Raw genomic sequence first — 27,540 nt, forward strand, 5'->3', positions numbered from 1 at the left:
GGTATGTTCCGTCAGCTTGGAAAATGTGGTAGCTGCTTTACCAATGCGCTTGTTTAGCTCGGTTATTAATTAACCCCTTATTAATCTTAATAATTATTAATTATTCTTATGGAATATTATTATGATGAGATTTTTGCACAGTCAGACAGGTGTTAACGACTGCTTTTATCCAGGCATCGAGTCCTTCCCAAGGATCTGGGATGTCTTGTTTTTATCCTATAAACGCGTAATGTAAACTGTTCCCAGTGAAGTTGCTTTCTGCAGTTGACCAGCGGTCATTGCTGTGGCCCCGATGCAGTCCAGGTGTTCTACCAGGTGTGATGGAACAGCGCTGAGTGCGCCAAGCCCTGCTTCATGACAAGCGCCAACTGCTTTCCAACAGAGCAGCTCACAAGGTGCTTTCCACCAGAATCAACCCACAAATCTTATTCATGGGGAATCGCAGATCCAGGTTCGAATCCCCCCTGGGCGAGCCAGGGCCAGCCAAAATGCCCCATTGAACCCTCTGGAAAGTGGAACTGAGCCGCACAGGTGCATTAACTGGTGTCTGGTTTGGGAGGTGGACTTGGACCTGGATGATCCGGGTGCGAATCCCCTCCGCTGGGCCAGTCACCTTCTCTCAGCCTGGCCTCCCTCACAGGGCTGTTGTGAGGACCAAAGGAGGGGAGCGGCTCCTGCCGCCTGCTCAGCCCGCTGGAGTCCTCCGCGCGTCCCTCAGGAGCGAGCCCGTCCCAGTGGGGAGGCGAGGCGGGCCGGGCCGGGGCTCCGTCAGAGCCAGGCGTGGGGCGCGGTCGCCAGGGCACTGGCGGAAGCGGCGTCGGCGGAGCGGCGCCTGAGGGCCGGCGGGGCCGCGCCGCGCGGGAGTGGGCCCTGCCGGCCTCTTCGCCGCCGGAGGAGGGAGGCCGCGCGCGCGCGGGTGAGGCAGAGGCGGAGGCCGCCGGGAGGCCGGGCCGGGCCTGGGAGGGGCGGGCGTAGTCGCCGCCGCCGCTCGGCCTGAGTCAGCGCGGGTCATGCTCGGGCATGCCTGGCCGCGGCCGGTGGGGAGCTAAGCCCGGGCTTGCCCCGCAGGCGGCGCTACTTAAGCCCGCCGGACCCGGACGGACCCGGACCCGTCCTCGTCTTCGCTGACTGCCCGGTTCTCCCTCCGCAAGCCCATGTGCAGCACGAAGATGGCCGCCACCCCCGAGCAGCCGTCCGCGGGCCCCTCCGGCGCCGGCCCCACGGAGCGCGAGGCCCTGGTCAGTATTGCGGGCGGGAGAGGGGCAGGGCTGCTCCGAAGCAAGCCCCGCTCTAGGCCACGGGCTCACCCCCTGGCAAGTGTGGCTGCAGTGGCAGCCTCGGAGCCCCCGCGCAGCAGGAGGTTCCATTACAGTCAGTGGGCCTACTCCCGGGGGATGTGCCCGGGTGACAGCCCATCCTGTACGGGTCTACTCAGAGGCAAGTCCCACTGTGTCCACTGGGGCTTACTCCCAGGAAGGCATGCACAGGATGGCAGACTCAGAGCCCCACTCTAGTCACTGGGACTCACTCCCAGGACAGCAGCCTCAAGCCCCAGATCTTTCGACGGGTCTGCTCGGGAGTCTCGCCCGCAGGGCTTACTCCCGGGTCAGCAGGGCTAGCACTGCAGCCTGGCTTCAGAACCGAAGCTCCTCCAGCCCCTGCCACACAGCTGGGCACCTCTCTGCAGTAGGGCTTCCTCCCAGGAAGGTGTGGATAGGAGCGGTGGAGTCACTGGGGCTTGCAGCACCCGGAGCAGGAGGCCAGCTTGTCACCCTGTGATGGACCTCCTCTGGTACAGTGGGCAGGGCAGTGCCCTGGGTGGTGGGCACAGTAATGCTAAAAGTTTTGGCCAGTAGTGGTGCTACCATCCCCCCCATGCACATCACCCAGTGCAGCCCCACACCACCTAGCAATGCCACTGTGTAGGACTGCATCCTAAGAGCCTTTGTGGAAGTCTTAGGACTGCATCCTCAGGACTTAGGTTCCTTAGGACTGCATCCTAAGAGCATGTGGAAGTCTTACCTTAGCTGCATTTCTTTAGGCTGGAACCCTGGCAGGCTGCAGCTCACCTGACTAGGAATCTAGTCTGTGTAGTCGCAGTACCTGTACATCTGCCTCCATCAGGGCTGCAGCCATGAAACTCCAGCTTTCATTTTAAAAATACTGTAACAAGTGTGGGCCCAATCCTATCCAACTTTCCAGCACCAATGTGACCATGCCAACAAGGAGTGCACTGCACCCTGCAATGGGAATGCAGTCATGGAGGCCTCCTTCATGTAAGGGAGCATTAGTTCCCTTACCTTGGGGTTGCATTGTGGCTGCATGGGTTCTGGAAAATTAGATAGGATTGGGCCCTATGTTTAGCATTCTTCCTTGCTGAGATATCAGGAAATGCAATGCAATCATTACTATTCTATCTCAGTTAACTTCAAACATATCGGGTGACTTTAGAGTGGGTTTTTTGGGGCTGATTTGGTCACCTCAGATTTCCTCCTGCGTGTGTAAATTGATGTGTGCCACATATCATATTTGTATACAGAAAGGCAGTGTCATAGCTATGGGGGGCAAAGCACTAAATTTGGCAGGGAGACTAACTGCAGTGTGCAAAGCACTGTTTTGCAGGGCGCCTCACTGGAACATGCAAGCGACCCCTCCTATTCGGAGCCATTCCAGGTGGGGGGAGCAAAATGGAGGCATATGCCTGCTGCGGTGAGGTGCTCTGCAAAACTTAGCACTTTGCACCCCCTATAGCTACACCACTGCATAAAGGAGTGATTTGTATAAAGCTTTCCCTCTTTAAAAATGGGGCTATTGGATGAATTGGACCTGCCTTTGTATGGATGAGCACTTAGTGCTTGTATTACAGGGATGACAGATTTTAGGCATCTCAGACCCCTTTTTTTGGTCAGAACCTTGAGAGCTACCAGTATGGAAATGGGGCTTAGACAGACACAGCCAGTCACAAAATGACAGCTTGTACAATAATTTACATGTTGGAGTTATGTTTATACACACAGCTCAGTACCGCACCCTTCTTAGCATTCTGTGGTGTTCCCTGCAAGACTGGGCTAGGAGTTGAACCTCTATTCCCAGGGGGTAGGGAAGATGGAAGGGGCAGATGGGAAGGTTTGGGAGTTACTTTACTTGAACAGGAATTACCAGTTGTACTGGAGTGTCTCTCTGCTAACAGCTGTGCTCCATCTAACTCTATATGAGTAGAGTGGCACACAAACATTACTCTCTCCACTTACCAGAAAAGATTTCCATCTTTGGAAATGTGTGAATGGATTTTAATTTTATAGTTCTGAAAGTAGGGGTGTAACAAGTTAATTGGTATTGACTATGGGTGTGAATTTTTCAACGTGCCTGTGTGTTTTTAAAGCTAAATGTGAATCACTTTGCCGGTGGTTTATTTCTTAAAAGATCTATATTCTGCCATTCCCATGCTGAAGCAAATGCCATAGGTGGCTTACAAGTTCCACACTAAAATGTACAATAAGTAAAAATAATAGATAAGATAATTAATAAGAACACTAAAACCATGCGGGCGGGGAACTATTTGAACCAAAGCATTAGAGAAGCACAGAAAGCAGACATCAACCCATCACTCAAATGCCAGATGAAGCAAACACATTTTGAACCCTCGGCATAAAGCCATGAGGGAGGCGGTAGTTCTTAATTCTCCTACTAGGGAGTTCCATAATTGTGGTACCACTCCGAAGAAGGCTCAACCCCGCACCACCACCCTCTAACTTGGGACTGAGGCGGCACTTGTAGGCGAGCCCCCTTGGATGACCTAAGAGGGTTGGCTGGAATGTATGGAAGAAGGTGGTCCCTCAGATAATCTGGACCCAAACCATGAATGCCCTTAAAGGTCAATAGCAGCACCTTGAATTAGATCGGGTAATAAATGGGCAGTCAGTGTAGTAGCTGAAGCAGCAATCCAACAAACCACCGAGCTCTAGTAATGACCCAGGCCACCACATTCTGCACTATTTGCATCTCAATCTTCAAGGGCAACCTCATATGGAGCATGTCACAGTAATTGCCATCTTCAGGGTGCAAGGCATCACCTCCTCCTACAAAAATGTTATCTTGGGCAGATGATTTTTGAAGAATTTGTAGCTATTGTGGTACGAGAAATGGGTCTGTTTAAAAAATTGCGAGACAAGATTGTAATTTTTCAAACTCTTCCGTTTCTTGAGCAGGAATGTACCCATTATAAATAAACGACATCTTTGCCTATATTTTCAGGTTAAACCCAAACCCTTGCTGTTGAAACTTCTAAAGTTAGCTGGTGCAGAAAAAGAGACTTTTACTATGAAGGAGGTGAGTCACATTCTTGCAGTAAATATAGGAATAAGAATTTGTTACTTTGATTTTGTTCATCAATTGAACCAAAATTCTAGATTGGGGTAGGCAAACTTTTGACTTTAGGCATTCTCTTGTTGGCATCCTTCACTCTCTGAAGAGGCCTTGCTGAGGGAGAGTCAGCATGGCTTCTGTAAGGGTAAGTCTTGCCTCACGAACCTTATAGAATTCTTTGAAAAGGTCAACAGGCATGTGGATGCGGGAGAACCCGTGGACATTATATATCTGGACTTTCAGAAGGCGTTTGACACGGTCCCTCACCAAAGGCTACTGAAAAAACTCCACAGTCAGGGAATTAGAGGACAGGTCCTCTCGTGGATTGAGAACTGGTTGGAGGCCAGGAAGCAGAGAGTGGGTGTCAATGGGCAATTTTCACAATGGAGAGAGGTGAAAAGCGGTGTGCCCCAAGGATCTGTCCTGGGACCGGTGCTTTTCAACCTCTTCATAAATGACCTGGAGACAGGGTTGAGCAGTGAAGTGGCTAAGTTTGCAGATGACACCAAACTTTTCCGAGTGGTGAAGACCAGAAGTGATTGTGAGGAGCTCCAGAAGGATCTCTCCAGACTGGCAGAATGGGCAGCAAAATGGCAGATGCGCTTCAATGTCGGTAAGTGTAAAGTCATGCACATTGGGGCAAAAAAATCAAAACTTTAGATATAGGCTGATGGGTTCTGAGCTGTCTGTGACAGATCAGGAGAGAGATCTTGGGGTGGTGGTGGACAGGTCGATGAAAGTGTCGACCCAATGTGCGGCGGCAGTGAAGAAGGCCAATTCTATGCTTGGGATCATTAGGAAGGGTATTGAGAACCAAACGGTTAGTATTATAATGTCGTTATACAAATCTATGGTAAGGCCACACCTGGAGCATTGTGTCCAGTTCTGGTCGCCGCATCTCAAAAAAGACATAGTGGAAATGGAAAAGGTGCAAAAGAGAGCAACTAAGATGATTACGGGGCTGGGGCACCTTCCTTATGAGGAAAGGCTACGGCGTTTGGGCCTCTTCAGCCTAGAAAAGAGACGCTTGAGGGGGGACATGATTGAGACATACAAAATTATGCAGGGGATGGACAGAGTGGATAGGGAGATGCTCTTTACACTCTCACATAATACCAGAACCAGGGGACATCCACTAAAATTGAGTGTTGGGCGGGTTAGGACAGACAAAAGAAAATATTTCTTTACTCAGCGTGTGGTCGGTCTGTGGAACTCCTTGCCACAGGATGTGGTGCTGGCGTCTAGCCTAGACGCCTTTAAAAGGGGATTGGACGAGTTTCTGGAGGAAAAATCCATTATGGGGTACAAGCCATGATGTGTATGCGCAACCTCCTGATTTTAGGAATGGGTTAAGTCAGAATGCCAGATGTAGGGGAGAGCACCAGGATGAGGTCTCTTGTTATCTGGTGTGCTCCCTGGGGCATTTGGTGGGCCGCTGTGAGATACAGGAAGCTGGACTAGATGGGCCTATGGCCTGATCCAGTGGGGCTGTTCTTATGTTCTTAAGACTATGGTGTCACGCTCTGAATGGTGGTTCTGGAACAGAGTGTCCTCTACAGTGCGCGAAGCCTGGGTAAAGTAGGTATGGAGGATAGGCTGTTACCCATGCAGCAAATCCCCCCCTCTCCATGTCGCTGAAATGGTCCAATGGAAAGGCAGAGGCCAATATAGTAGGTTCCAGCGGCATTACAGGAGTTTCCAGAACGTGACTGTGTTCAGCCATGAACTGCCTCAGGGACTCCGGCTCTGGATTTTGCCTCGAGGTTGACTCCTGAAGCCTTTTCCATAACTGGATGTAGCCACAAGGCAGTGGAGGTTTGGGATCAGAGTTTTCCTTCTCTCAGATGAGCTGCCTTCCCAGGCTGACGAGTCCCATCTACCCGGTGGCTGTTTAGTCACCTCTTACGACAAGTACAGCCAAACTGAGGGCCTATTCTTATTCCCAGCCCCCAGGGGAATAGGCATTCTAGACCTTTAACAATTGTGTAGGAGAGGGAATTTCAGCAGATGCAGCTTGTCATGTGAGTTGACAAGCTGCACCAACTGAAATTCCCTCTTCTATACAATTGTTAAAGGTCCATGTTCCCTAAAGATGAAAGTTTGGCCACCCCTTTTTCTAGATTACTGTAATACTGACTGCAGCGGTATTGTAGGGGTGACGTCGGTCATTGTGGAGCTCAGCAACCCAGAAGTTTGGCATTGATGTGATATCATCACATCACGTGTTATTGCTGGGTTTCCAGTCCTCCTAGAAACCTTCCTCTTACCTGCGTGGCCCTGCCTGCTTATTTAGTCTCTACCTATATTCTGTTGCTATATCATGTTTGTGGTGGAAAGTTGGAAACATTCCGGGTTTCTGGTATAAATGTGTATTGTTGTGAGCAGTCCTAGCAGAAACGCACTACAAACTCTATTCCTTCTGTATGATAAATCTCAACAGTTTTGATGTTTGCTGTTACAGGTGATGTTCTATATTGGTCAATATATTATGTCTAAGCATCTTTATGATGAAAAACAGCAGCATATTGTCCACTGTGCAAATGATCTTCTTGGTGATCTCTTTGGAGTTCAGAGTTTTTCTGTAAAAGAGCACAGGTAAGGATGTTTCTTAAAACTTGATATTAAATGCACACCCCATGTATTAGCCTGCAGCTTTGTTGGCACAATCCCAAATGCCAGGTACAAGTGTCCTGGAGGTAATGTCTGTATGTTTTGTCTCATGTATCCTTTTGTTCCTGCAACTGTCTGATTTCCATCATTTTGTAGAATACCTTATGTAGCTACTACCCACGGGGGAAAACCATCTCCATTTTTTTCTTTTGGGAATGGCATAGCCTGCAAGGGGTCACCAGTAAACTGGATGGGCTGGTAGCTTTTTAGTTGGAACAGAATCCTTTGTATTACTGTTGCCAAGCAATAGGACTCTTACTAGCTGACATTAGTTGTTTTTGTTTTAGAGATCTACCTGGGTTAGGCTTCCCAATTTCCCCCAAAATTGCAATACTTTATTAGGAAGTAGAATGAAAGATGTTAACACGGAATAAGAGAAGCATATTGGAATCTACTTTTTATGCTGGCTGTGAAACTGTGCCTTTAACAGCAACTTGATTCACAGAAATTATGAAGGTGTAGCTTTTCCTGACACAGAGATAAGTGGTGACAATGGAACTTAACCTTTACAATTTGTGTGTGTGTGAATTGCTATTAAAAATAAAAAGGCAGTTAAAAATATAGCAACACTGTCATTTAGTCCTACAATCCTGAAGATGTTTTAATATCTTTCAGAATCTCATCAGTTTTATTTAGGACAGCTTCATAGAATAAATATGAATATCTCAATTTCTATCCTTAAAACTTAAGTTCTGCTTTATCTTTCCCAAGGCAATTATATTTGATGATTTCCAAAAACCTGATTACAATTAATAAGCAAGGTAAGCTAGATTGTCATAATGATGATATTTTATCATTAATGGAGGAAAAAAGTTGTTAGTTTGTTGTTGTTGAAGTTAGTTTTAAGAGTACATAGCAGGTAACATGTGCAGTGATGATGGATTTGGCAGCAGACTTTAGTTTAATCAAGAAATGCTTTCAGTAAATCTGTTGCATGCTTAGATCTTCAGCTGAGATCAGACTTGGGATGTGCAGAAGTTTTGGTGAAAGTGTATCCACTTTTAATGATGATAGAACAGTTGAATGTCTAACAGCGCAATCCTCTCTTGCGCTGCAACAGGTAAGCCAGGAGGCTTGTGCTGTATCCAGTGCAAGACAGTGCTCCAAAGTGGCTCAGCTGAAGGTAAGGAGAAACTCTTCCCCTTACCCCAGGTAAGCCATTGCAGCCCTTATGGGTCTCCTTGAACTTGCACCACCTCCTGAAGTAGCATAAGTCCGAGGAGAGCAGAGTGGCTTGAAGCTGCTCCCATTGCCTGGGTATGGGGGCTAGGATCTGGCATAACACTCGGATCCCAGTCCTGCCACTTCCTTCCTTCCTGTCCTCCCCCTGTCCCGAAACACCTCCTTCTTGCCTCCTCCCTGCCCTCCCCATAGCCTTGCGTTGACCCTCGCTCCCTATACCGGCACAGAGGCTGAATTCAGCCTCCACGGACCAGTGCACGTCTGCGCGCTGGCCCAGCCTACTCTCAACAAGGTGCAAACGTGTCTTATGGCACGTTTGCAACCCTCCTGGGCTGGTGCAAGGGACTTGCGCTGGCCCAAGGGTGAGTCTGGATTGCGCCCTAAGAGAAACAGTTTGGATTATCTGGTGGCCCTCAGTGCTGCCCATCCTGAAATCAGGAGGTTAAATATAGGACATTAAAATTAGATTATTAGGATATTTCAAATAATCACAAAATAGATTGATGGCTTCTAGGAACACTGATGTGCACCAGTGTAAGCTTGAGAGAGGAAATAATTCAAATTTCATTTGTTACAATAGTGAAAGTTAAAAATCTTTGCTTCAGACTCTTAGAGCCCAATCGTATTCAGCGTTGGTGCAGCAGGGTCACTTGGTCCATGTTGTTTCCAGCACTGAAATTGCGCAGGTTGACACAAGTTCCCTTACACCTTGGGGTAAGGGAACATTTGTTCCCTTGTCCTGTGTTGAACCCCAGCCTGCACAATGGGGCTACTCAGATCTGTGCCAGCTAAATTGCTGATGCAAGTCCAAGAAGCCCCATGTAGGGCTTTCAAGCCCAGGATCAGGTTTTCCTCTGCCATCTCTGCCTCCCTCCCAGACCTGACCCATCCCCCTTCATCCTTCCCAAACACCCCTCTCTGCCTGTGCTCTACCTACCCTTGCCCCACTTGGTGCTGGCAGCCTGGATCCAGCACCAGCGGAATGGTGCAGGCCTTCCCACTATCACTGCTTACTCGCAAGTCATTGCAAGTGTGCTTTATGGCACATTTGACTGCTAGTAATAGTACAGCAGCTGCTGCGCCAGAGCTAAACTAGCATAGGATTGGGTTGTTAATCTGAACAGGACTCCGGTCTCCAGAGCACTCCTGCCTGCAACTATGAAAATGTTGTAATGTATGATGTGGGAATCATGTGTATGGTTTGCATGATATCCGAGGTCCTTGGGACCCCCCCCCCCCCCCGCAGATATTGTTTACTGAAGAAGTTCTTGCTATCAGTTCCTAATGCTTTTACATTTGTATTTTTAAACTATGAAAATAGAATAGGTTCTGAAGGTCAGGATTAATCCAATATGTAAAGTGACAAACAGTATCGGATAAGCTGGAGTTACTGTCTTGTATAGGTTACTGTGCTTCTTTGTTTTACTCTTTACTCTGAAATGTTTGATGCACCTGCTGTCCCTCATTGGTGACTTCCAATATGTATTTCTTTTGAAGACTGTAATATTGTTAACACATCTGTGAATCAGTCCACGTGCCAGCTAGACAATCGGAATACTATAAAGGTAATTTTTAGTACACAGTACATTCTTGCACTTGAAAAAATACAAATATAACCTCTGGAGCAGGAAAGCAAGGCACTTTGCTTATGTAATGTTTTTATTAAGCAGGAATCCATGCGAGAATCGAGTGAAGCAACTACTTCAAGGAGAAGGGCACACAGTGAAACAGGTAGGCAGACTTCTGTTGTGTGCATTTCACCAGTTTGAGTGTTCATAGAAGAGCTCAAAACCTGTTGAACTTTCAGTATTTTTTATGATTGGGAGGGATCACTGCTGTGGAGGGAGGGAATCTAGTCCCCGTACATCTCCTTGGCTTGTTGGCTATGTTAGGATTTACCTGTTCCTTGACTTCCCTTGCGTGCTTCCTCCTATTCCTCAGTTCCAGGTGGAAGTCCCAGGTGGAATCATCTCATGAAAGCTCAGTGCAACAAACTATTCTACCTAAGGTCTCCTCCCACACACTAGCCATTGACCCCTCTTTGTAAACAGTCTGTTGCTGCTGCCTATGGCCTCCAAAAGGGTTAACCCCTCTTGGATTAAAAATTGTCCCCTGCCTGTTTATATATGGACATTAGCTTGGGTAGTGGTAACTTGCTTGTCTGATGCTTGTGATAGACACATGGGTCTTGGTGCTCATTTTGTAGACATACCTTTTGATCCTTACTGGCCACACAACCTTAAGGTTTAAATTGAATTCTGATTTGTCACTGGTCTGTGTGAAAACAGAATAATTATTTCACCTAACTTTATTAATTAAGACTTTTGAAAACTGAAATTTTTGTGGATGCACAATATTTACTTTACCGTGGATATACAGGTCCAGCCTGTTTATCCTTGGATCTGGGAGCTGCGGTTTTGACTAACCACGGGTTCCGAACCTGCAGCTGGACCCACTAAAGACGTCCCAGACGTGACTGGAACCTCTGTGAGTTGGAACCCATGGATTTCATTATCCATGGATTTCGGTATCCACAGGGAAGATTTCAATAGTCACTATAGTAGAAGTAGGAAGTGGGGAGTGGGTTGTTGCATGGCTGAAAAGTAAAGGGTTACTGAAACCAGAGGTCTTGGGTCTTGTATAAATAATTTGGTTTGAGGCTTTCCAACTCCCTGATAAGGACATTTTGAACTCGGATTATTAACTGGAACCTTTCCCTTTTTCAAATGGGGCTGGGAAATGCAACAGGCACATGCAGTTAGAAAAGGGATGGGCAGAGAAGACTCACTTTGGAGCTGCTGATAGGCATTGGGTTTTTGCAGCATCCTCAAAACTAGTGACCTCCCTTTATAGTTACTTGGCAGGGAGTCTGTTGTTCCACATGCGCAGTATGTGCCTGCTGCTTCCTGCCCTCTCTTGCCATCATGGAGTTCAGAATGGTTGAAATCCTTCATGCTTTTCCCCACTTCAAATAATAATTATTTCTCTAGCGCTTCCTCTGGCAATGCTTCATATTTCAAATCACTGAAGCGCATTTTTTTGTATTGGTGTTGAGATCACTGAAAGTTTGTTCTTTTGTTTATGCCGACTTGCTATGTGTGTGACAATAAGCGGTTGCAGCCTGGTTGGCGCTTCTGTTACTAAAGGTGCATGTTAATCTTTTAGAAGAAAGCGTGTCGGAAGAGGCGACTGATGAAAGGCAGAGAAAACGGCACAAGTCAGACAGCATTTCCCTCACGTTTGATGACAGCCTCTCATGGTGTGTTGTAAGCGGTTTATATTGTGATCAAAGCAACAGCAGCAGTTCCACAGCCTCTCCATCAAGTCCAGTAAGTAGAGGTGGGCTTTAATTGATGAAACAATTCTCTGTCAATCTCTCGAAAACCAAAAGCGCATTCTAACTGGGGGAATTCCATGATCAGATACTACCTTGTGTAGAAAACATAGCATTTCAGGGAGAAGAATTATCACCTAGCCTCCTCCCTAATGTGCTAGTTTTGTGAGTCAGGTTATTTCTTCCTATCAAAGAACATTTGTGTGTGTCACCCGTTGGTTCTGAAGTGGTCACGTAAGTACCACAGGTACCACCTCAACTACCACCGTACCACTAGTTGAGAAACACTGCTTTAGTCCCATATCAATATTCATTTATTTTCAATATTTCAAGTGGCTCCTTGCCTTTCTCTGTTTATTTCAAGAATGTATTCTTCAGTAATCTATGACCATCAAGACTTCATGGCAGTTGTGCCCAAACGTTTTAGCACAAGAACCCATTTTTTAAAATGACACTCTTATCGGGATCCATCTAGGTTTACCAGACATAAAAAAAAAATCTAGAAAGAAATAAAATATTATGTATTAATAAATAACAACAACCATAAAAAGACCCTCAAAACATTTATCTCCCTATGTTTACACCTGCTCTCAAACTACAGGAGCCAAGCTCTTTGCAGCGTAATTAGCAGCTACAATGATTTTTGCATAGCCTCAAGGCTTGAGGCAATTGGCTATCTGATTCATCACCCTTTGGCGACCCACCAAAAATCAGGTTGTGATCCAACAATGGGTCCCAACTCACAGTTTAGGAATCACTGCTTTATTGTCTTCAGAGCCCTTGGCTTCATTCTTCCTGTTAAAAGCTGATTAAAAGAATATTATGTTGTTGTCATTTTAGGACCATAGTGTCAGTTCAATGAGCGACAACTCTGCCTGGTTAGACCAGGATTCAGTGTCTGATCAATTCAGTGTTGAGTTCGAAGTTGAATCTATCTGCTCAGATGACTATAGCCCTAATGAAGAAGGGCTCGAACTTACAGATGAGGATGATGAGGTAGGTGCATTTAAAGCAAAGCTAGCTGGAATGTCTGTGGGAGAAAGTATTGCCTATGAACAATTTGTGTCAGGATTCCATACACATATGTATGTCTTACGTTGAGTTGCTCTTTGTCTAGATAGCTAATGCAACTGACTGCATCTCAACCTTGCTGATTGCATCTTTTTAACTGAAGATGCCAGGGATTGAATCTGTCATTTTTGCAGGCAGAGCATGTTCTCTAAACTACATTTGGGAAGCATAAGCTGAGCATAAGCTTTCGTGAAAATTTTTCTTACTTTTGTATTTTTTTGAGAAACTTAGAAAATGCAAACGGTTTTCTGACAGTCAAAATTAGGAAGGTAGTGGGGATTGATGGATGTCCTGTACAGTTTTGTCTGTCTTCCATAGCTGCTACTTCAACATGCATGTTCATGCACACATGCCCATCTACTGGCTCCCTAATTTCACACTCTTTAGCAAAAACAGTTGCATTATTTGGAATAATGCCAGCTTGAATAACATGGTCATTACAGAGAAGACACATAGTCTTGCTGGCCCAGAATTACCAGTATTCAAGTTGAGATCTCAATTCTATTTGGAAGTTTGTGTAGAAATATTCATATTGGTACCATTGGTGAGATGATTGATTTTAAAGATAGAGAGAACAGTTGCAGTCTTGTCCTTGGGTACAGGCACCATCTATAGCCCAACATCTAGTTGTTGTTGGAAGCAGGTTATCATGTTTGTGCAAGTACAGTTTGCCTCTCTCTAAAGTTGTAAAGATGTGCACTTTCTGTATATTTTAAAGATTAATTGGAAGTTAACATCTTCTTCCATTAGATATATCAAGTAACCATATATCAGACTGAAGACAGTGATATGGATTCATTTGATGATGACCCTGAAATTTCACTAGCTGTAAGTAAATTCTTGGCTTGGAAAAAAATTGCTGCTTTTGTATCTTTACACTGTTGCTATCTATAGTGGACTATGCTGTGAAACACATGTAAATAAAATTAAAAAGAACAAGCTAAAAAGTATGTAACATATTGCATGTATTGGACTGTAGGAATAGGTTGCTCCTTTCTCTCTAACTCAGGGAAGTCATTCATGATGAGTTGAAGATGAGTTGGAAGGCCAAATTCAGCCAGTGCCCAGGAGCCAATTACAATTATGTAACTTTCCCTAATTTTAGTTAGCATTTATATTTCCCCTTCCTCTAGATCAGGGTGTCCAAACTTTTTGGCAGGAGGGCCACATTATCTCTCTGACACTGTGTTGGGGGCTGGGGGAAAAAAGAACTAACTTACGTTTCAAATTTGAATAAATTTACATAAATGAATATATTAGAGGTGGAACTTATATGAATGAATGGAGGTTTTGCAATAGCTCTAGGCCTATAAAAGGCTTTGCACAAAGCAAGTTCAGCCTTTCCTTTGCTGCCACTGCTGCATCACAGACATGAGACAGCAAGCAGTAGAGGGAGCCCTCGTCCCACAGCTCAGGTGAGAAGTTGAACAGTCACCCTCATGCTGAGAGAAGTTGCGTCTGGCCAGCGTGGGCTCCATCAAGTCTCCGAAGGGCCAGATGCTCATTGGAGACTGTGGGCTCCCTGAGGGCCAGATTGGGAGTCCTTGAGGGTCCCAAGTGGCCCCAGGGCCAGGGTTTGGTCACCTCTGCTCTAGATCAGTAGGCGCCAAATGTCGGCTCCTGGACTGGATCAGGCATTGAGAAAAAGACGTCCCTGCATGGTGCTTTCTGTTGCACACTGCACTATCTTATCTTTGGAGCCGAACATGTCAGAGAGTCACACCAGGCAGTCACTTCCTTCAGGAAATCAGGGCACAGAGTCTGCTGGGGTGGTGGGCAGCGAAAGCGGCTGCCCAGTACAAATTTCTGACGTGATTAGCTAAGACAGTGGCGGAACAGAAAGCACCACGCAGGGACACCTTTTTCTGCAAGCAGCAGTCTGCAGTTTGGAGACCACTGCTTTAGATTAAGAACTCTTCCTCCTCAATAAGGAAGCTGTGGATGCTACCCTTTGACACCAAACCATAATTACAGTTGGCACAAAAATTGAAGCAATTATAAATTGTCTGGTTCTAAATCTCTGATAAGAGATTGTTCTTAAATATTTACAGCATGGTTGGGGAAAAGAGGCCTGGGAAGAAGGCAGGCTGACCAAGGGGAGTAGGGCCTGGTAGTTAGTGTGTATGCATCCCTTCCTGCCTCCCTACTTTGCCTTTACTGAACCAGCAACTGAATGAGAGGAAATCTTGGTAGTTTGTAGCCTGGGATGGTGGCAGTGGCTGCAAACTACCAAAGTTTCCTCCCATTCTGCAGTTGGTCCAGTAAAGGGAAAGTGTTGAGTGGGAAGGGGTGCATACACACTAACTCCTAGGCACTAATCTCCATAGTCAACCTGCTTTCTGCTACCATCCCAAGCTGCAAACCGACAGTTTGAGAAATGCTGCTGTAAACATGTCTCCCCCCCCATGTGGGCTTTCAGGTGTGCCTCTTATGAGCTGCACAGCTGCCCTGTGTTCAGAGGACTGGATTATGCCCTTTCTTTGCTTTAAATGACAGTTTCATGACTACTTGGTGGCTTAACTTTTTCCCTTCTTATTCACTTAAAGGATTACTGGAAATGCTCAAACTGCAATGAGATGAACCCACCTCTTCCACGCCATTGCCCCAGGTGCTGGGCTCTTCGGGAAGACTGGCTCCCTGATAAGAAGTCTGAGAAAACTACCAAGAGCAAACTTGAAAACACCACAGTTGATTCCGAAGAGGGCTTTGATGTACCTGACTGTAAGAAAGGGAAAATAAGTGAAGATAAAGAAATGGAGGACTTGGAGCAGAGCTTGGAATCTCAGGAGAGTGAGGCAAACTCACAACCATCCACATCTAGCAGTATGCTGTGCAGCAGCCAAGAAGAATCTGAGAAGGAGCCAAGTCAGGACCAGGCAAGCTCTGATGCCCAGCTACCTCTCTCCAGCGTAGAGCCCTGTGTAATATGTCAAAGTCGCCCTAAGAATGGGTGCATAGTACATGGCAGGACAGGACATCTCATGGCATGCTTCACCTGTGCCAAAAAACTGAAGAAGAGGAATAAACCCTGTCCGGTCTGCAGGCAGCCAATTGAGATGATTGTACTAACTTATTTTTGCTAGCCAGAGGGCAGACAGAACTGTACAAACTTTGCAAGCATCATTTGGAATAATCCCAAGAGTTATTTAAAAGAGAAGAAATGTTGAATGTTTACAGAAGAGTTTTTATATCTTCATGATTATTTTTTTTCCAAGGAAACTTAAACACAAAAGTTGCAATTGTATTGATAGTTTAATCCTATCATTTTTAAAATCCCCTCTGCTAGAATTTGACAATCCCACGTAGCTTCATATACTGATTAACAAAAGACAGAGCTTAGTGCCAGTGATTAGATATTGATTTTGTAGAATTAAATTGCAAACCTCTTATTTCCATAAACTATATTCTTATTTGAAAAAGAAACGGGGGCTACAGCATTCAAAAACCATTAGGAGCACACTGTGTGTGCGTGCACAGTAATACCACTCATAACTCAGGGGATCTGTTCAGGAAATTTGAGCACTGCATTCAACAGCACTGTACAAGTTCAATAATATCTATGAGGAAATGGGTGCTGATAGGCCCTGTGCTGTCCCTTAGGCCAGGACAGAGTGCGGTAACAAAGCAACATTATGGAAGGCACTGCTGTGGGGGGAGGTCTTCCAATTACTCTCTTTGGCTGTTCCTGATGTAATACTGAGTGTCTCCTAACTGATTGAGAGATCAGGCTATGATTGTGTACTTCTTTCAGTTCTTTTACTTTCTCCTCTCATGCCTTAAGAGATTCTTACCTCTGCTTCACTCTGCAAACTGCTACCCTGCATTTTATAACCTGTAGACCAGTGTTTCTCAAATGGTGGGTCACGAGCCAATTTCAGGTGGGTCCCCATTCATTTCAGTATTTTATTTTTAATATATTAGACTTGATGCTACCAAGTTATGTGACTTCATTTGGGGAAATGTTACAGACCTGTACTTTTAACAAGCTACTATATATATTCTAACAATGATGGGACTTACTCCTGGGTAAGTGTGGATAGGATTGCTAAAAATGTTCCTGTTTGATTATGTCACTTCCGGTCATGACATCACTTTCAGTGGGTCCTGACAGATTCTCATTCTAAAAAGTGGGTTCCGATGATGTGTGAGAACCACTGCTATAGGTATCACCCCTGCTTTATATGTGGGATTTATGGATGGTGGTGGCCGGGGTGGGGGGCGTTACCTGCACTTCTGAATTTTTGGCATGAGGAGTTGGCTAAGTTTCATGTTCCAGTGAACTGGCTCAAAGCTTAATTTTGTTTACTAGTCAGCTGGGGAAGAAGATACTCAAACAATAACCAAGAATGACTGCTCAGTTGGATGTCTTGGCAGTCTTTTCAGAATGCTGAGGCACCACAAAAGCCTCTGAGTGTGAGAAAGGGCCAAAGGGGGGGTGGTAGGGAAGAATTTTGAAGCACTTTGAGGTGGGTAGGCGCTCTTGGGGAGCTTATTTGGCTTACCTGTTGCTTAATGACACCATCGGTTACTGACAGGCTTTGAGGAACATATCCCTGTCAAGCGATGCATACCTGCACATGCATCAATAGCACTATTGGAAAAGAGCAGCATAAAAAGAGCTTTTCAGAACCTCTTCAAGAGCATTCAAATGTGTATTGATGAATCACAGTCTGGAGCAACTAAACAAAATACAGTTTTTAAAGCAGGCATATAGATTGAGCACATTACATGTGCTTGAACTTCCTTCCTTCTGTGTATCACTTGGGCATTTTTGACTTCTAGCTTGCAGAATTAAAACAGACTAACACAGGCAAGCCCTTGGCATGCAGATATTTTTGGAATATGTAGATAATGTCAGAAGAATAAGTTGTAATCACTAGTTAAAAGAAACTTGGTAAGGATGTGGTGCCTACTCCCCTCTACTCTGAAGTAAAGGGACATTTAATGTACAGCTGAACTGCATTTCTGTTGGGCCCTCTGGTGGGGGGAATGGGAAACTGCAGGAATTACTGTTGGAAGCTCCAATAGGAGCAGTATGGTGAGTTTCTCTTCTCACATAACCACAGGTCACCTGCGGCATCACTTAACTGACCCTGCAAGACTTACCCACAAAGGTGGGTGATGGGGCAGGAAGGAGAGCCTTTGCACAAGCAGAGAGATGCAGCTTCTGGGTATTGTGGGTAACAGCCATTTTCCCCATTTGTTATTTTTTGGAGCCTGAGGCAAGAAGTTTCATCTTCAAGGGGATGCATTCCTTTGTTGGGGTAGTAGGGGAAATGGCTCTTGTGTCTCCCCTTTTGTAATCAGTGGTGACTGGTGCAGGTCCTTCTTCCACTTGAGGAACAGCCACACTAGGCTGCTGCCCTTTGCTGCTCCACAAAGGTGCACACATCACTCCCCAGGAAATTGGGAACAACGGGTTTGAGGTTTGCCATCATCCACTCTCCTGTCCAGTCCTTAACTCTGAAATGCACTCTGCCTTTAGGAAAGCTATGGGTTCCAGGCAGAAATGGACAGATGTACATGAGGTGGCTATGTGCTGAAGTAACAGCAGCTCCCAAATCCACCAGTCCTTGTGCTACCCTCCACCCCACAACAACTCTCCAGGGTCCCAGGTCAATACAGTGGAATCACCACTTTTGATACACTGCAACCCTTTGAATTGTGTGGTATGCTGTGGCTGCATTTGCTTTGGCTTGCCAGCCTGTCACCACTGAGTGCCCCCAATTTTCCTGGCTCCTGGGGGGTCTTGCACACTTCAAAGAGGTGCCTCTGAATCTCCTTAGGCAGCAGCAGATGCATGAAAGGGGGCAGGTTTCATCCCCCATCATGGCTCCTGCCCCATCACCCATATCTTGCAGAATTAGGGTTGGATCCTATCTAACTTTCCAACACTGATGCATTGTGCCAATGGGGCATGCATTGCATTCTACACTGGGGGGGGCAATCATGGAGGCCTCCTCAAGGGAAGGAAACATTTCTTCCCTTGGGGCTGCACTGCAGTTGCATCAGTGCTGGAAATTTGGATAGGATTGGGCCCTGAGTTCATTTGATAAGCTAGTTGGGGAAAGCCTTATAGAGTTTCTGCCTGATGCTGCAGAAGCACTTACAAGAGTGCCCTGGAGTGAAGTCCACTCTAATCCTTGCCCAGGTCTTACTGATTTCTGGCCCCCTGGACCAACTGAGTGGCACTGTCTGCCATGGCTCTGCTAAGCTAAGCAACTTTTGTATGTCATGAGGTGCCATTGTCCACCCAGGCAGACTGTTCTTGGCATTCCCTCCACCCCCTTCCAGCATACAAGTCTATAAGAGCTGGCATAGGTGTAGGAATGTAAGACATGATCCTTTGCCAGATGTGCTCCATCTCCATGATGTAGAGACAAGCGATGTGGGCTTTCTCCTCTTGAGCTAGTCTCTTTCCCCATCTCTGCTTCAGCTATTAGCTGTTTTCCTTCCTATCTTGGCTTCAAGCTGCATCCTGTCTTGTTTCCATTTAGCAGCCATTCTTTTTCCCTCCATCTACGTGAGCTTTTCAAAGGCCCCCCCCCCCCCCATTATCAGAGCAGGAGTTGTGTTCTTCCATGCTCAAGCCCCAGGAGGCAGTGGGACCTCTGATGTGATCTTGCCACCTTGTAGGGGCACATAGTGTTGTCATCTCCAGGGCTGCAGTGGGGGAAGGAGGGGGAACGGAACTTGAAAACTTTTCACACAGCAGAAGTGGTGATGTTGGGGAGGCATGCGCAGGTACCACCTTTGAATCTTTTTCCAAAGGACCTAAGCAGCAAAAAGGCATCAGGCACAGCAAGAGGCAAACAGTAATTTGCCTAGGGCAGTGATTTTCAACCATTTTCATCTCATGGCACACTGACAAGGTACTGAAATTGTCCAGGCACACACATCAGTTTTTGGACAGTTGACAAGGCACACTGTGCTACTGGTGGGGGGCTCATATCCCCCAATGGTCCTATTAATAAATGACCCTCCACCAAACTCCCGCAGCACACCTGGGGACCATTTACGGCACACCAGTGTGCCACGGCACAGTGGTTGAAAATGGCTGGCCTAGGGGCCATAGTTAATAACTATGCCACCATCTTTCCTAAAGGTTACTTGAGAAACAGCATGTAGCTTATGTTACAGTAAGGTTACAATTGTGAGAGTAAATTGTTGAACACAGGGCAGGGGTCAGCACTCCAATATCCAATTTTTTAACTTTTGTACATTTGTTTGAAACAACTGCAGTCCACTCCAACAGCCTGGGATACAATGAGCTAGTTCTTTAAATGGAGAAAAAATATGTTTCAAAGTAGAAATAAGAGGCAGGAAAAGAAAATACTCTAACAAAGAAATAGAATGTTGATTTTTTTTTGGGGGGGGGGGGGGTTTATAGTCTTAATGGGATGTGGCTATGGGAGGGTATCATAATGAGTTCCTGCACTTTAAAAATCACCACTATGCCACTTTTCATCCATCTACCCTAATTGTCCAGTTGTTCCTGGAGGTGGGAATTTGGGGGTTTTACCACACAACTCATCTGAAAAAGTTTGCAGAGGATCTTGTAAACTCCGTTCCTCAATGTAAGTATGATGCAATTGATAGATTACCCATGGTACAGACAAAAAATAACACAACCAAGTCCAGACTGTGCACTGGTCATAGTTCTCTTCTTGAAGATCCAACAGCAGCTCCTGAGTCACTAAATGTAATCCTTGAATGTCTCAGACATTTATAACCTACTGAAAAGTTAGTAGCCCTGATACAAACATTGTCTAATAAATTTTTATGGAGCTACTTTGGTCCAAGTACAACATACCTACCTATTTTTTTCTCTCCAGTCGGTGATGTGTAGAGAATATTACATTGTGTTGAAACAGCCAATATTTATTGATTGCCCAGAGAATATTATCAAGTCCATTTTGAAGTCATATTCAGGTATGCAGACAATTTTGGTTCAAGTATTTTCAAAAGCACATATGCAAATTGGGGGGTTTATCGGAATGTTATATAAAAAGTACTAATAAAAAGCAGGCCATGAATGGAGGGCTTCAGTGTGGCTGATGTGCTATAATCTTCAGAATAAAGCGCAGTCTCAGGGCAGGAAGCAACAGGCTCTGTACTGGCAGACACATTAGGGAAGCGTAAATCATACTTCAAGGCACTGAAGTTTTCTGTGCCGTCTGGTACCCGCAGTGTCCTAAGCAGTGATCCAGAGTGAGGTACTTTTACCTGTAGACCAACAGAATGGAAGAAAAACCGGTTTTATCGTTTGTTGGCATGGTTTTATCGTTTGTTGGCATCTCTTATAGTGGATGTGGAGCACATGAGTCTGCCTTATAAACTCGAACCTTCAGTTCACTGTCTTACTGGTTTCTCTGACACTACTCTACACAAAATTGTCAATGGTTCTTCACATTGCCTAATGTAGTGCATGCAGCTCAGCAGGCTGAGGAAATTTCTTCTGCAGACACCTGGGGCAGAAGAATGCTGGTTGTGGGCCAAGAGGAAGAGAGAGGATTGAATGACTTGGCCTGTTAATGTTCGGTTTGTACCAAGACTGGCCTTATTTGACTGTCCACATGATGACAAATTATTTTGGCACCCTGCCCCCAGTGTAGGACTGAAGTAAGACCATATCCAGTATGTTGTCTAATTTAAACTATTACCAGAGGTAAAATTCTAACCCTTATTCCCACAGAGGTATGTTTAACAAAGGGACTAGCAGCCCAATTTCATAAGATTTAATCACTACAACATCCACAGCTGGGGCAGGGAAGCAACTAACAGCTGTTGCCCCGATCTTTGCCACAACTTAGAATGCCCCATGAATGCATCCAGCAACAGCGCCGCTAAAGATGTACTGAATACGTGAATGATGAGGATGTTGTGCCCTTTCCCCGGCCCCAGGCCTTTTAAACTGTTCCTTGAAGTTGCTGTGGAAACAAGACCCCTCCTAAGTTCAGGTTGGATACACCTTATTTTATGTTACAGCGGGACATATGCTGGTGGGTCCTGCGAACTCTAGAGAACTGCCGCAGGATGTGGTGACAGTGTCTGGCCTGGACGCCTCTAAAAGGGGATTGGACAAGTTTCTGGAGGAAAAATCCATTACGGGTTACAAGCCATGATGTGTATGTGCAACTTCCTGATTTTAGAAATGGGCTATGCCAGATGCAAGGGAGGGCACCAGGATGAGGTCTCTTGTTGTCTAGTGTGCTCCCTGGGGCATTTGGTGGGCCGCTGTGAGATACAGGAAGCTGGACTAGATGGGCCTTTGGCCTGATCCAGTGGGGCTGTTCTTATGTTCTTAAACTACAATTCCCAGGAGGCCTTGCAGGTCTCTTGTTATCTGGTGTGCTCCCTGGGGCATTTGGTGGGCCGCTGTGAGATACAGGAAGCTGGACTAGATGGGCCTATGGCCTGATTCAGTGGGGCTGTTCTTATGTTCTTAAGAAAAAAATTGGCTGTAGCTCCTACATGGGCACAGAAGCTCTGCATGGGCCGCTATTGATCCTAGCTATATTTTTTAACTAGAGCAGCAACTCAGAGGTCTGGGTAAGAAGACTTACGTTCAGTTCATAGACGCCAGGCAGGAGGAGAAGATAATACTCTCCTGTTTCCTTGGTTCTGTATGGAAATCTGTGATCTTTTCCTTTAACCTCCACTATTGCACCTGAAATAGGTTTTCCATTCCTATCCAAAACACGACCTTTTACTCCTGCAGGGCAAGAAAGAAATTAATAGATGTGGGGGACCAAGAGGGAGCCAGTTCCTTGGCTTTTCAGCTTGTGACTCAAAAACAACAGCTTCAGCCAAGGAAGTATAGTGAAGTGGGCAGACTCCTCTTGGCAACAGCAATCACAATCTAGTCACGAGAGACATGTTTTCCTGGCCTCCTAATCTATGCCAGCTGTGAATGTCTGCTGCCACAAGACCTGGCAATGGTGATATTATTATTATTATTATTATTATTATTATTATTATTATTATTATTATTATTAACAGTATTTATATACCACTTTTCAACTAAAAGTTCACAAAGCAGTTTACAGAGAAAAAAAATCAAATAACTAATGGCTCCCTGTCCCAAAAGGGCTCACAATCTAAAAAGATGCAAAAAGAACGGCAGCAGACAGCCACTAGAAAAGACACTGATGGGGGGAGGTGGGCCAGTTACTCTCTCCCTGCTAAAAAGGGGAGCACCCACTTGAAAAAGTGCCTCTTACCCAGTTAGCAGGGGTTCTAATGTAGATAGCTTTAAAAGGCATTAGGCAAATTCAGGGAAGATCAATCTCTCAATAGCTATTATAATAGGAAATGAGGAAATGCCAAGTTTAGACTCAGTACACATGACTGGGAAGAAGCAACAGGAGATTATTGTCTTGAGAGCTTCTTGAGACCATTGGATGGTCAGTGTGGGAAACAGGACACTTACCTTGATGGACCTCTGGTCTGATGCAGCATAGCTCCTTTGCTTTTGTGGAGCACCAAAATGGAAGAATGTATCACAAAGAACCTAGTATTTGCAGATCAGGATTTTGTTGGTTGCCCTTTAAATACTGGTAGGGCATAAAGCTACAGTTCCTACTCAAGGAGTAAGTTTAGGGAGTGGACACTTCCTTAGGGGTAACAACTCTCATTAGGACAGTGGGGCTACTCAGGCAGAAACTCAGTGTCACAGAACAGTGAATTTATTGTGGTTTGGTCCATTTAACCCAACTAAGAGCTAGACAAAGCTGATCAAGGGCCAAAATTATAATTGTGTAGGGTGGTCCATCTTTTAGAGGACAGATAGATAGCAGGGAAAAAGTGAATTGCTCCAACACTCCTTCATGCAGTTTCCAGCAGCTGCTGGTGGTTGAGAGGGGGGGGGGGGAGTTGTGTGGAACTCCACATAAGATGTAGTTTGAGCCCAAGTTCCTCAGCATTTACATGTGAGTTAGGGCAGAGGTTCAAGGGAGTTCAAGCTCGGCAATAAGTCCTTGCAAAGGTGCGGGGGAAGGCAGTGATGTGATTCCCAGGATCGTGTCGGTAAGGGGACTGCAGGGGATTGGCTGCACTTAACAGAACCTCCTCCAGCCTCACGGGGATGCAGGGAGTCCTGCATGAGCATCTGCAGGGCTCCCCAGGTCTTCAAAAGCGAAAGCAGAGCAATCACACTCCACCTCCACAAAATCAGATGCGGAGCGCAATTGCTCCATTTTCACTTTTGAAGACCTGGGGAACTCTGTGGAGGACTCCTCGCATCCTCAGGAGGCTGCAGGAGGTTCTGGTAAGTCCAGCCAAGCCCCTGCAGCCCCCTTAGCGACACAATCCTTGGAATCACATCGCTGCCTCCTCACTGACCCCACCCCTTAAGGGGGCAGAAGCCAGGGCCTTCAGGCTGGGGCGTTACGATACCCCAGTTTGATAAGCCCTGAGTTAGGGTATTCTTGTAAGTTTATGTTCATGAGTTAGACTGAAAAATGGTGACCTGTAACTGCCTATTTCCTGAGCTTCATGATATCATGGGAGTTTGACCTTCTATCTGTCACAGCTAGAACATTTATTCTGCTATTTGCTCATCAAATCTGAAGGGGATAATTTTTGAAAACAGATGGTAGCAAGATGGTTACACTTTAAAGACATATTGCAATTTTATCTTCTGGGACTTCTAGAAACCCCCTGCCAAGTACATGTTTTTAAAAAGCGACCACTGTTGAGTATTTAGAAAAAATGACCTCATCATAGACCAAAGCAGCCTGCAGTAAACAAGGCATCTTAATGCAAAAAAGGTGTTTTCTGCTTGGGTTATGTTCAACATTCTTTGTACAGAGGAGTTGTGCTTGGCTTTGTGTGCTGTTTTTTAAGTTCTTTAGAGATTAAACTCTAGTCCTGGCATTTTTACCTAAGTATCTCATGGTTTACTAATAATCACAAACATAATGAGAAACTTTACTGCTGTTAATGAATGTTCCAGGACAACTACAGAACGTAGAAAACAGCCCTACCCCCAGCAGGGTTGTTAGGCCAGTACTTTTTGGTACTGCCTTGAAGCAGTGTGTCCCCTGGTTAAGATAGGGTCTCCACCCTACTGCAAAGGAGCAGAGCCAGGGCAGGGGCTGAAGGAGGAGTGAGTGGGCATAGCTGGGCTGACCTCCCCCCACCTTCAGCTACAGGCACCATCAATTCTCTTATTTCTCTCACTGGATAAAATTACCTTCATCTCCCAAAGCAAACTGCAACCTCTTCAGGCAGATACCACTAGGGTTTGCATCACCCAATGCGCGAGCTCATTGTATCATCCTCATGATGGCCAAATGTCCCCTTACCCCAAGGAGACCTCCAGTAACCAGAATTTCCCCATGGGATGCAACAGAGCCCACACTGGCACCGCTGCTTCACCACACTGGAATTTAATTAGGATTGGCTATAAACAAAGCAGGGAGAAAAGCAACGTGCAGGCCTTTAAACCAGCAACACACTCCCCTGACTGGTGGAGGCCAACATCAACACACTTGCTGACCACATACTGGGGAGGTGAGGGTTGTGTTTTTGAGTAGGATCCCAGCTACAGCTGCTGGGCATTACTGCTTACTGTATCCGTATGAACAAGCCTCTGCTGTGTGCTTTCCAGCCAGGAAAGTTTAGGCACTTTCCACCAGCCTGCTTGTACTTTTTCTACTCACTCTTTTTCCTCAATTCCTTTTTCTTCTGAACTTGTGATATAGTTAGTTATATTTTGACTTTTTCCCTTTCTGTCCATGGTCACGGGTAATTCAGTGGGTTGGCATGTTTCTTCATCCTGCACACACAACTGTGGATTTGATTTTAATAAGAATCGCCAGTGCTCAATGTTCTCCTGGGAGGACTTTTTTCCCCAGAACGCTCTTCTGCTTGATCTCCATACCCTGGGATGGTGGCAGCAGTGACATTCTACCAAGGTTGTCCCTTGTTCAGCTGTAGTCTAGTAAAGACAGAAGAGCAGGAAGAGGTGCATGCATGTTAACCACTAGACCCTGCTGTCCTTGGTCATCCTGCCTTCTTCTTGGGCCCCTTTCCCTGACATCCTGTCAATAATGTCACTCTACAAGATTTCTTGGAATATGATCTGCAATAAACTAAAACCCACCAAAGACAACTTACCTAGATGAACTTGTTTAATGTATTCAATCAAAGCCATTTTGTTGTCATTCCAGAAGGACGGAAGTTCATTGGCTGGTGGATATTTACAACATGATAGTTCCAATGTAATTTCGAAGCACTGTCCCCAAATGTAGTTATAATCCTGCATTCCACCTAATGCAATATGTAATTACATGGGTAAAATGAGACTAAGGAAGAGGCACATGTGTTAAGCACTCTCCTAAACTCCCTCTCCAGTTGCTTCACTCACACATCTTGAGCCGCAAGTCTTTCTGAGGGCAAGCTCCTGCATCAGAGTGATGACTCAGTGACATACCTGCCCGGCCATCCCCTCCCCCCAATTCCACCCCCTGCATGGGGTTACCTGCTTTGGCAGGTTCTCATGGCTCCCCCAGTGCAAGTAGGAAGGCTCTGGCCACGGGCATCGCTAGAGCCGCTTACATGCTGCAGTGAGGCTTCCTGCAAAACTCAGGCTAGCTCTTCCTGAGATAATGTGATGGATCACATGGCTGGAGCTTTGAAATGTAAAGTTGTTACCGGGCATTATATAACCTCAGCCTCAGTTTTGCCCTCTCCCCCCAAATTAGCTACCTTAGACCAAAGAAAGATTATGTGATCTCAAAAGCTGGCCCACTTCTCTGTCTTTATAAAGAAGCTGGTCCTGTAGATAGAATATAACCTGCCAACTTTCTCTATATTCATTTGAAGGATTAAATGAGAGCTATAGTTCCTTCAGCCTGGCTGGTAAGAGAGCCCCCAAATTAAAAAAACATGCAAAATTTGACCAGCATTCTTTCAGCTAGCAAAAAAAGCAGAAAGGATTTGGAGCGGCAGAGAAGGAAATACTTACCTTCCACGGGGTACCAATGATACCCGTTAGTAATGCCATCAGGAAAGTTTATCTCTTGTGAACATGAATGACCTTTATACATTGTGGCATGGTTGTCAGAGTATGTTCTTGCAAGGTAGACAAAAACGTCATTATCCAGAGTGTTGCTAAAGCCATTTGCAGTAACAGTAATTGTAGAAAAAAGTGACCATGGCTGAAACCTAGTCAATATTCACAATTTGTGTGCGTGCGCGCATGTGCTGAAATATTACATATGAGTAGACATGTTTGCATTAAGGCTAAACCAGGAAGAAGAGGCTGAGGGGACTTTCCCCCCCAAGGAGCTCAGGGTGGTGTATATAGCTCCTTCCCTCCTTCTGTCTTCACAACAACCCTTGCAAGTAGAGTAGGCAGAGAGATAGTGACTGGCCCAAGGTCGCCCAGGAAGTCTCATGGCCTAGTGGGGATTTGAACCTGGATTGCCCAGGTCTAACTCCCCAACAACTACACCATCAGAGGGAATGAGACTGATAATTGCCTTTTCAGGGGTACAAGAGGAAAGCCCTAGAACAGGGCCCTTTCAGAAGGCGTTCGACACGGTCCCTCACCAAAGGCTACTGAAAAAACTCCACAGTCAGGGAATTAGAGGGCAGGTCCTCTCATGGATTGAGAACTGGTTGGAGGCCAGGAAGCAGAGAGTGGGTGTCAATGGGCAATTTTCACAATGGAGAGAGGTGAAAAGCGGTGTGCCCCAAGGATCTGTCCTGGGACCAGTGCTTTTCAACCTCTTCATAAATGACCTGGAGACAGGGTTGAGCAGTGAAGTGGCTAAGTTTGCAGACGACACCAAACTTTTTCGAGTGGTGAAGACCAGAAGTGATTGTGAGGAGCTCCAGAAGAATCTCTCCAGACTGGCAGAATGGGCAGCAAAATGGCAGATGCGCTTCAATGTCAGTAAGTGTAAAGT

The 27,540-nt window shown here is 45.8% G+C and overlaps 2 protein-coding genes across 5 annotated transcripts in view; one reads left to right on the forward strand and one right to left on the reverse strand.

Annotated features, from left to right (window-relative positions):
* Window positions 1–862: 862 nt before the first annotated feature.
* MDM2 (MDM2 proto-oncogene) lies at window positions 863–16,021 on the forward strand. 4 transcript variants are annotated; one of them, XM_066633159.1, is made up of 11 exons: window positions 863–1,238; window positions 4,255–4,329; window positions 6,827–6,960; window positions 7,747–7,796; window positions 8,096–8,158; window positions 9,715–9,782; window positions 9,885–9,948; window positions 11,383–11,546; window positions 12,392–12,547; window positions 13,373–13,450; window positions 15,169–16,021. In XM_066633159.1, exons 1-11 carry the CDS (start codon window positions 1,155–1,157, stop codon window positions 15,703–15,705), a joined length of 1,473 nt encoding a protein of 490 aa, XP_066489256.1. In that variant the 5' UTR covers window positions 863–1,154; the 3' UTR covers window positions 15,706–16,021. The 4 variants fall into 4 exon arrangements, with proteins under 4 accessions (XP_066489256.1, XP_066489257.1, XP_066489258.1 ...); XM_066633160.1 differs by having other exon boundaries at window positions 865–1,238; window positions 9,888–9,948; XM_066633161.1 differs by lacking the exon at window positions 8,096–8,158 and having other exon boundaries at window positions 866–1,238.
* A 4,374-nt stretch (window positions 16,022–20,395) lies between these two features.
* CPM (carboxypeptidase M) overlaps window positions 20,396–27,540 on the reverse strand; it is a 31,001-nt gene continuing 23,856 nt past the window's right edge. Inside the window, exons 5-8 of the mRNA XM_066634526.1 lie at window positions 26,595–26,765; window positions 25,745–25,897; window positions 22,189–22,337; window positions 20,396–20,848 (exon numbers count right to left, since the gene is read on the reverse strand). Coding sequence (XP_066490623.1) covers window positions 20,612–20,848; window positions 22,189–22,337; window positions 25,745–25,897; window positions 26,595–26,765 — 710 coding nt within the window. The 3' untranslated portion in view covers window positions 20,396–20,611. The remainder of the gene's footprint in view (window positions 20,849–22,188; window positions 22,338–25,744; window positions 25,898–26,594; window positions 26,766–27,540) is intronic.

Source organism: Tiliqua scincoides, chromosome 7 (genome assembly GCF_035046505.1).
Source record: "Tiliqua scincoides isolate rTilSci1 chromosome 7, rTilSci1.hap2, whole genome shotgun sequence".
Lineage (NCBI taxonomy): Eukaryota > Metazoa > Chordata > Lepidosauria > Squamata > Scincidae > Tiliqua > Tiliqua scincoides.